Source organism: Rhea americana, unplaced genomic scaffold (genome assembly GCF_003343005.1).
Source record: "Rhea americana isolate MKP2758 unplaced genomic scaffold, rheAme1 scaffold_274, whole genome shotgun sequence".
Classification (NCBI taxonomy): domain Eukaryota; kingdom Metazoa; phylum Chordata; class Aves; order Rheiformes; family Rheidae; genus Rhea; species Rhea americana.
In genome coordinates this window covers 840,403-851,004 of record NW_028186395.1, presented here as the reverse complement: position 1 = coordinate 851,004, position 10,602 = coordinate 840,403, and the positions used below count along the sequence as shown (strand labels likewise).

Below are 10,602 nucleotides of genomic sequence, written 5' to 3'. Positions count from 1 at the left end.
ATGGAGGAGCCGCTGCTGGCCGCCCCCATCAACCCCAACAACTTCCCGGCCAAGCTGTGGCGGCTGGTGAACAGCCCGCGGTTCCGCTCCATCCGCTGGGACGCCCGCGGCGAGGGGCTCCTCATCGACCAGCCGCTCTTCGAGTCCGAGCTGCTGGGCGCGGCGCCGGCCCACGGCGCGGGGCCGGGCGGCGACGGGGCGGCGGCAGGCGCCACCGAGCTCTTCAAGACCACCAACTTCACCAGCTTCATCCGCCAGCTCAACCTCTAYGGCTTCCGCAAGGTGGTGCCGGGGCCGGCGGGCGGGCCCGCGGCGGCAGGCGGCGGCGGGCCCCTGCACCACTTCCACAGCCCGCACTTCCGCCGCGACCGGCCGGACCTCCTCGTCCACCTCAAGCGCCTCACGAGCGCCAACAAGGCGAAGCTGGCGGCCGGCCTGGAGGTGGCCAGCCGCCCACCCAATCGCTTCCAGCGGCTGCTCAGCACTTCACTGCATGGGGACTCATTGCTGCCGCCGCCCTCGACTCCCGGCAAGGCCGACAAGCCCGGTGAGGCGGGCCGGGCTGGGCTGCCGTGGGGTTGATAAGCACTAGGTAGCGTGTCCCTGTGGGAATCGGCCCCCMTCTGAGGGAAGAGGGTTACCTGGCCGTGCTGGCAGGCCTACGGAATCCAACCCGTGTGGGAAACAGGGTGTTCATCGTATGGGTAGGTCTTATCCTGCCAGTAAGCACCAGTAGGTTCAGTCACATCTGCATTCCACTCTCCACATGGTGTAGGACTACAGCAAGAACACGCTTATCCCATCTCTGTGGAGCTAGCATAGCTCTGCCAGAGGTACATTATTCCTCCTTGCCCACTGGGAGGGATGCTCACAAAGTTCTCATTAGGTCTTGGTAAAATGATGTCTCATGTTAAGTGGCAACTGGAGTGTTCAGACAGGGAGAAAAGACCTGGTAGTAAGAGTTCTGACAGTTGTCTCCCCCCAAAAAAGAATTACAAACTAGGTAGTTTTTCAGATAGGGTGGATGAGTAGGTGAAAACTGGGTGGAACTAATATGTTTAAAAGCTTTGGAACATGTTTTATTTCTTTCTGTCTCTCCTTTAGAGAATCATAGTTTTCTGAGACAAGTCTGAGCTCTCAGTGGGTTATTTCATGAATTCCACATAAACATGAGAAATGTATTTGATGCTATATAAAGAAGATGTGAATATCTTGTTTCATGATGCTTCTGGTCTGATCTGACTGTGGACTGCTGCCAAAGATGTAGTCCCACTCTATTCCCTTGGTTGTGTGTTACCATCTTCCTTGCAGCAGATGTAGCAACTGTATTGGTTCAGCACAATGATCCAAAGAGAGGAGTGAGCTGCCTTTTYGTGGTGGGCTCTCTGGCAAAGTGAATATACCACATGGTTTTTGGTACTGTAAGAGCCAGTGCAAGAAAACTGATAGGAATTATGTCACTAGGAGAATGGGAGAGGCAGATAGTACTGCTTCTTGCAGTATCAGCCCTTATTTAGAACAGATTAAAGGTATCATGAATTTATTCTTGGTTACTGTTTCATTGCAGAAACTGTAGTCTAATTCAACTGATGTTGTCTGTTGTACATGTAGGATTACACTTGTAATACCAAGAAAAAAAATGAAACACTTGAGAAGAGCAGGGGCTTATTTATTTCAAAATTGAGGCCAGAAAACATTTAAGATTTTGTTTAAACCTTTCTGAGGCTGAGTTATTTGAGATTTCTGCTACAAAATCTGGTCTATCTAGCCATAATGCAGGCCATTGCTACTGCAAAACCTATGAAAAATTCAGCCTTTCAATTTCTTGGCTTTGTTTTTATGGATGCAGTTTTAGAGAGCTTTTGCTCCCAGAACCTGGGGTTCTAGAAAGACCTATAGAATGAACAGGGAAAATGTAGGAGTTATATATAAACACTCAAGTCTGACAACATACAGTTCACTCTGTTCCATAATGACTGTTTTGGGACATGTTTTTCTCTGCTGTACATGTGAGGTAATTGACAATGCTCTTATTTGCAAAGTGTCAGATTGTTCCAAATGCCTTGCACCATGTAACTGTGTTAAATGTCCATGGACGATTCCTGTGAAGCAACGAGTGCATAGTAACTTGACATCTTCTGGTAATTTGTTTATGTATTAAAACTAAATAATTTTAATTTCTATACCCATAGGTAAAATATAAACAACATACCGTAAGGTAAAATATAAACAAAGTAATTCTGATACTTCTATTCACTTTCTGTTTTTATGTATAGTAAAAATACTGAATAGGAAATAAACAAGCTTATATATTAAATCTTAATAATGTTTTTAGTGCCAAGTGGTATTTACTTAGCTTTTTTTTTTTCCTTAAGGATTTAATATGAATTTGCTGAATAATGGTGGATACATGACCTTGTTCTTAAAGTAGTCCTCATCATAGGAGTGACAAGAAAATGTGAGGCTAATTTCTTAAAAAGTTCTTTAGAATGAGTTTAGGGAACTACAGACTTGAGAAAACCTTCAGGACTATTTGTATTGATTGAGTTTGCCTGGAAGTCAGGCTATAATTAGCAGGATGCATGGCTATATATAACACACTGTGGAGAAGTCACAAATGCAGAAGTTCTTTAGGAATTTGGTGAGCATAGGTGTTTTGGTGACATGCTTGAAACATTGACCACAACTCTAAAAGAAAGCAAGCTGTCATGGTATAAGAGTGAATATCACTGCGTGGAATAATAGCAGATTAAATGAGGAAACTAAGAGAGGAATTAAAAAAATAGCCAGGAAATAACAAAATGGCAAAGTTGTTTGGGATATTTTAATCTCAACAAGTTGAACTACTTGTAAAAACTTGGATGATAAAAATGACAAATGGACCTTAATATTGATAAAAGCATAGCTGTGTGTGAGAGGATGTTCTTCTGAAAACATATACAATAATGAATTACAAATGAATTACTAAAACTATAACATTCTTACTTGTTCTCCTTCTTGAAAAAAGACTGACTTAYTCTTGCAGAAATGCCAGATCAGTCTAGGGCAGAATCTGGGTATAGAAACTACCTATTCAAAACTTTTAATGTTAGATAAATTTGTAAAACCCAAAGTCTTATTAAAAAAAGTGCAATTAACCATAACCATTGTTGCCAGCTCTTGATTATAAATTAATTATTTTTTCTTTTATAGGTTACCTTAACACTTGTTCTCTTCATTACTAATACTAGCTCACTCTGTAACATACATAGTAGAAGCTGAGTAATGTGTCATTCTGTCTACTTCCACAGCTAATTTACAGTTCTGTTCTTTCATGCTAGGGAACACAAAACTAGTACCAAGAATGAGAGTTGGAAGGAAACAGTTGCTTTTATATCCTTGCCTGCTTCTCTTTCTGTTGTTTAGAATTAGGAATAAACATTTCTATCTTTGGATTTTTTTTCTCAAATTAAATGACTTGCCATAAAGCATTTGGGCTAGGATTTCAAAGCCACTTTGAAGATTTTGACATTGTCTTTCTCTTAACTATCTTTGAGCATTCCACTTTGGAGTTTGGTACAGTCCTGCTTTATGACTTCCTCGGTTTGTTTGTTTTCTTGTTTTTCCCCATGTTGTTTGACTTACACAACACTTCCTGAATCACTTTAGTTTGGTTTACTGATTTATTATGCATTGTGACTTAATAGCATATTTATAAATACTGATAACTTGTACTGTTTAAGGAGATGAAATGCTACATAGGTAACATTGTATTAATATTATACTAATATGCTACTGCAGGTGTTACTTTTTGTTAGTGGAGAAGAATGCAGTCTGTTTCTCCATTAAGTGCATTGGAGTAAAGATAGTCTTCCCATATAATGTTGTAGAGTCTTGGCTCCTCCTGTTATTGCCTGTTGTAGCTCTTTTCATTAACACTTGTTTTACTTTATTTTGTAACCAATGCAGGACCGCTGACTGTAGGACAGTTTCATCGATCTTATCATCGAGACAGTTTATCTCCCTACTCCTATATATCAACCTCATCCCAGAGCCACAGCACTTTGCCTTCAAAAGGTTCAGATCGGACTCCAGTCCCTTCCAGAACATGGCCGAACTCTCTTGGGTTGGTTCCAGGGCATGTGGAGGCTTCTGCAACATTTTCAGATAAAGGGATTGCCTTTCCTGTGCTCCARAGGTTTCCAACAGAGGTCACATACACACTCCAGCCCAGTGCCTCCCCTATGCATGTTCAGCAAGGGTCTCAAACAGTGACTACTTCTCCTCCAAAATACAGCAGCTACACGTCCTCAGTGCAGTACTCACAAGCCTACTATCCAACAGGTAGGAAATTTTTTTTCTACTTGTCTTTCRAAAAAGGATAAAAAGTGATACTTAATTTTTATCTACAGTGCTCTTTGGAATATGCGTATTTCAAGTGAGAATTAGATAGAATAAAGTCTAAATGGAAGAGAGAGTGTTACAGCAGAAAGATTTTGTGTTTGATATTCATGTACTCCCTCCTGATTTTGAAAATGCTATGTCCACTACTGATTTTCCAGAAAGCCACATTGATGAGGTTAAAGGGAGAGAAAGAAAACATTTGTCCAAAACAACTTGATGTTAGCCTAACTTTCACCCCTCTCCCTCCCAATTAAGGAACACTGAGGGGGATACTGCTGAAGTCCTGACAACTGGCTGAAAGTAAATGTACAAGTCCTTGATCTCATGTTTGCCCAAGTTAACTTTTTAAAGACAGTTACCAATCAGGATATTTCATTCTGCTTGAAAACGTGTGCCGCTATCTTCGTATATTCTTAAGAAATAATTTTCTTGCTTATCTTCTTTTTGTTGTATTTTTTAATACACAAAAAATGGGAGAGTGACGAAAGTTTTGACTACTTTCTAATTTTATCTAAAAATTTTCTATTAAAATTTTCGGTGTCACTTCACACAAGTGATTTCCCATGCTTCCCTGAAGAAAAGTTGTTGAAGCAAATTATTGTACTGCTCTTTCTCCTTGCCTTGAATTGGAAAAATGTTGTAATTCTTTTTTCCTCCTTGAGCTTCTGAAATATAAAACATAGTGACTTTTTCCTTGAACTAAAACTCAGTTATTGTTCTTATCTTCTGCCTGTTCCTCCCTTGGCAGCTGCGCCCTCACTGAGTCATGTGTCCCTGTTTAGAAATCCTAAATGTGGTGGCTGCTCTCTTTCTGCAACAAGTTGTACACAGTGAAATCTGCRTGCATGTTCTGTGCTCATCTTCTGTGCTCATCTTCTAACAGCTCTCTTGAGAATATTAGCCTATGTTTCAACCAGTGGTCACTATAGTCTCCTTAACATACTTTTTGTCAAGGAAGGATTCTGGAGAGTTATGTATCTCCTGTGGACACTCATAAAGGTTGAGAGACAGGTGACTTTTGCCACATTTACCTTGCCCTGTGCTACCTGCAGAGATTGCTGAGGTAACTAGCAGCTGCACTGCAAGTTGCAAATTATTAAGCCTCCTCCTGGGAGCAGAGTATCCTTTGAGTGGGAGAGGGTCTCTACTTCATGTTTCTATCATTTTTACAAAGCATAGGTTGGAGGTCATCATACTGAATTTTAGATGTCTTCATCAGAGCTCGTCCTTTGACTATCATCGAAGGAGAGARATGAACATGTCTAGAGTGTGTTTCATATAGCATGTTTTAAACTTTGTCTTAGGATGAGTGGAAATGCCTGTTTTGCTATATTAGTTGTAGAGGAGTTGAGGGTGACTAGCTTAATTTGGATATTAATATATAGATCTCTAAAATTGTGTGACTCTAGTCTAGTCTACTGGAATTATAAAAGCTTAAAGAAGAAATCAGCTGTGTTGTTGAATCTTTTCCTCTCCTTTGCAGCAATATGGAAAAGGTACAGGCAGAACCTTCAAAAACCCATGAAAATATATCAAAATATATTGTATACAAAAATTAAGGCATAGTTCGAACACAAATAGGGAAATTTATGGAATCTGAGGCTTTTGGAAGGTCCAATGAATTTATGAGTGTTTCTGAGAAGAAAAGTTTGCCATTTCACTAGAGAATATCATAAATTTTTCATTTTCAGAGTGCGTTAGGATGGTTACAGTGTTTTAACTTCTGTTTCTGCATATCTCTTAATCTATGTTATCCTTTTTTTCTGTATATTCTAAGATATGGAATACAGAATGCTTATTTCATCCTATGTCCACATGAAGAAGTCTACTTCTCTTCATACTGAGAGCACAGAACACTTTATATAAGATTAGCTTATTTGGAAAGTGATAGTTAACCATAAAATGTGTTCAATCTTACAATTGACTTTTTTCATTTCATTTCTAATGGACATAAGTTTTAAGTCTCATTAAATTATAGTAGAATTTTATCAAAAGAGTTCTCTTTATGTATATTTGTTTGTTAATTTCAGCGACAAAAAGATTGTCTTGATCTTCGTTATTATTCTCATTGGAAGGGCAATAGAATGGAAGATGCTAATCTGGATACTTTTTCCGCTTGCATTTAAGGATAATTATTTTAATTATTTGCTTTCAGCTATCTGCAAAACCTTTAACAGTAGCAGCATTGCATCAAAGAAATGTAGTGAAGCTTTATTGTAATGAGAATCCTAATGATGAAAAATCAGTCAATGAGACTATGTTGTAAACATCAGTTACTGGTCCCACCTGACGTGACAGGTATAATCATGCCTTTTGAAGACATCCGTGGCTGTGAAGTTCATTTAAATATAATAACCTTTCTGGTGAATGATAGGAGTAGTCATTTTATTCAAAACGATACACCTTCTCTTACAATAAATATATTTATTTGTATGAAAAGCTTAAAATTTATATACATGCCAGTTAGAATTGGATTCTTAAAGAAGCAGCTAAAAATATAGAAATTGTTTTAACATAGCATAAATAGTACCATATTTTCCCTTGAGAAAAGCAGTCTAGATGTATTATTAGTACTCTCATAAAAATAGTAGTAGGATTAATCTTGCCTAAGATTCATCTGAATGTTTTCTTTACTTGCATGTGTCTGGGCTTGTCATCTATACTACTCATATAGTCAGTGGGGAGAAACAGACACCTCCAAAGGTTGAGTCATTCTAGCTTTCTCAGACATATGCCTTTAGAAGACAATCACTTTCTGATGAATCTGTTTTTTCATTAACTGTGTAGAGAATGCAGATGACTGGTTTTGACAGCTGCTGGACATTTGAGTCTAGTAGTAATGAGATTGAATGTCTAAGATATTTCAAACAATATTGTCATTTCCACTTTCCCTTATGGAAAAGACCTTAGATATCATACTCTTTTTTAATCAGTCTTCTGTTTGGTACAGGACAGGAGCTTGCATATTTCTTGTATTCAGGTCCATTACTCAGTTCCATTCGGGTTTATTGATCTGGCAGGAATAGGCACAATTGCATTTCATTTATTCCTAAACAGCTTTGAGTACTGTTGAGCCAGTGGTCTGATGAGTAATTAGCTTCCTTTAGACATAATTTTCAGATCTGACATAAGTTCACATTGAAAGAATGGTTTCCAGGTCCTTCATGCTGTGGTGGAATAGAAGAAGGTGTTTAGTTTTAGTTTCACTCATTTTGGCACAGAGTTAGTATAACATTTGTTAATGTCCCTTGCAGTCTTAAATATATAGAGATGGTATATGAGGTTTTGCAATTTCCAGCAGATCTTTGGAGAACATTACCATGGTTATTCAAGCTTGGTAAAGGTCTGTTGTTAATTGTACTCTTTCTGTATAAATTCTGGGGCTTTCAGCTTTCTTGGGCTTGAGTGACATGTGGCAGCCCATAAAAAGCACAYAGGCAGATCAGAAATTGTATAGCTGAACTAACCTCACAGCACTTTTTTGATGTTCTTAGATTGTTGTTTACATCTGAGTTCCAACTTCTCRGTATATATGGCAAGATACATCTTTGCTGAAACCATGACTGAACACAAGAATATCTGGTTGCATCTATGCTAGTTTATTAAACTTCACTAGGGCAAATTCCTGGTTAAGAGATCTTGGTTGCCTATATCAGCAGGCAACTGTTGTCAGCCTGTTACCACTCTTCCCCAAAAGTCCTGTGCTTAGTTCAGGGGTTGGCATGGGCTGGGGACCTGGAGAATGGTTCTGAATCTTAATTTATTGGTATAGCTGTATCCTCCACGTCTTCGACAGAGATTATTACTCGTTTGTTGTACTTCTGTCTATGGGCTCTCTATACAGTGAGAGTAGGCAAAATAATATACATCTCCCTCCTCCTGAGACAACATAAGAAGTTTCATTTTATTGCAATGGTTTCGAGTTTACTTAACAGAGTGACTCAAAATTTGCATAGAATATTTTTAATGCAGTTTCTCTGCAATCTGTTTTTCTAATCTTGGACAAAAATTTGATGAGATTTGATCTGTTCAGGTGACTACATTTTTGTATATGTGACCTGTGGCTCTATTATTGAATTAAATGCTTATACTGAATCCCTAGTTGCCTCTTAGAACCTTCTATTGTTTGTCTTCCAGAAGCTGGATATTACATCATTCCTCAGTTTTTAGGACTTTTAATGACTAGGCTGATTCTTGTAAATATCATTATATATAGGCAAATATCTTGTAAATATCATTAACTCCCGAAAACAAATTAATTTCAYCAATATTATTGATAGCTGACTTTAGAATGATTTTAGGGATGCTAATATTCTGTGATCCCTCCAGCTAAATTTCCCTGTTTTATTTTTATATAATCCATTTAATTTTGCCTGTGTCAAGAAAATAGGGCTTCATGAATACCTGAAAAATTCTCTAATGAACAGTTCTCTGCTTTGAAGAACATTAGCCTCAGCCAAACCAAAAATCTATCATTCCCTCTGACAGTAATGCTCAAAGAAGAGTACAACAGTAGAGCAAGTGTGGGTTGATGCTTTTCCAAAATACGACTACAGTTTGGACTTGGAGAGTTAATGAGCCCTAACAGGAGTTTTTTTGTATTTAATAGCCCTCAGTGGATTTTACTTCCGTGAACTTGTCTGTTTTTCCCAACCAACGTGGACATGTTGCATATAGAACATCCGGTGACAAGGAGTTCATTCGATAGGTTAATTGCATGTTGTGCAAAGACCCTCCTTTTTTTTYCCCTCTTTTGATCCTACTGCGTGTTCATTAATTATCTTATTTTGTATGTGTGTTTGTAAACTTCTCTCTATCCATAACCCCCTCACTACACTCTTCATAACTTTAAAGACTTCTGTCATATTTGCCTTAGTTGTATTTTCTTCTACATTGAAGAGTCCTAGCCCACTTAGTTGTTCCTTCAAGAAAATGTTGTATACCTTTGATTATCCATATTACCCTTCTTGTAACCTTTTACAATTCTGTTATTCTTATAGTCTTCTGAGATGTAGAGTCCAAAAAATATACAGGATAGTCAAGGTGTGGATAAACCATGGATTTGTACTTTTATACTAGTTCCCAGCAATCCGATTGCTGTGTTCACGGTTTTGGGGGAGGTCTTTCTGACAGCTGCTGAGTGTTAAACTGATGTTTTCCTGGAACTATTTACTTTAGTACAAAGATCCAGTTCCTGATTACTGATGGCCAGTTAATCATTTAATCATTTAATGTGTGAAATCAATTTATTTTTCTTACATGCAGAGCTTTATCTACATCATACTTAATGTGCTGGGTGGGTTTTTTTGTGCTTTTTTTTTGTTGTTGTTGTTTTAATCTAACCACTCAATCCTATAAGGTTTTTTCCAGGTCTTCATAGCTGACTGCTCTTTTCTACTCTGAATAACCTGGTGTTATCAGCAAACATTACCTCACAGCTCGCTCATCCCCCTTTTTAAAGTAACTTATTAAAATGATGAACAGCATGAGTCCCAGTACAGATGCTTGGGGAGCTCCACTGGTGACCTCAGTCTGTTGTGAAAACTGACTACTTATTTCTGTCTTCTGTGCCCTATCTCTAAGACAGATTATTTTTTAAATGAATAACTTTCCCTCTTATGGTGTTGCTGAATTTGCTTAATTTTGGATGAAAACTTTGTCAAAAGCTTGTTGGAAATCCAAATATTATACATCAACAAGGTTAACTTTATCCATATATTCATTGCCACCCTGATCTTACCATCAGATATTGTTTATCCATTGTCCAGCAATTCTATATTGTATTATACTTCTATTTTTTCTTGTTCAGCTGCCAGGATTTCTAACTTGTACTTATAAATATTTTTGTTAACATGCTTTTAAATAAATTCCTTTTAGTATTGACTTCTTTGCTTGAGTACTTTGCAATATCTTTTGAGATCCAAATGTATTTTCAGTATGTTTGAAATATGGTCATGTGCAAGAATATTTGTGCTGCAGAATGTTCAGTCCTTTCCTGGTCTTTGAACTATGTTGTTCATTGATCTCTGGTTGTTTGTAAGTGTTAATTTCTGTGTTGGTTATAATCCAGCTGACAGCAATTCCATTTTCATAAAGCAGTATTCATTTTCAACATATTGTGTCCTAAAGAGTGTGAGAAATTGTCCATCCATGGCAGAAATCAAATCTCTTCTGAGGTATACTTGCTTGATGAAAAGGGCTGTATCTCTCTCTCTCTCT

General features: G+C 38.1%; 1 protein-coding gene across 1 annotated transcript in view; it reads left to right on the top strand.

Annotated features, from left to right (window-relative positions):
* HSF5 (heat shock transcription factor 5) overlaps positions 1-10,602 on the top strand; it is a 25,150-nt gene continuing 14,548 nt past the window's right edge. The window contains exons 1-2 of the mRNA XM_085308404.1: positions 1-547; positions 3,949-4,323. Of these exons, the coding sequence (XP_085164530.1) occupies positions 1-547; positions 3,949-4,323 (922 nt within the window). The remainder of the gene's footprint in view (positions 548-3,948; positions 4,324-10,602) is intronic.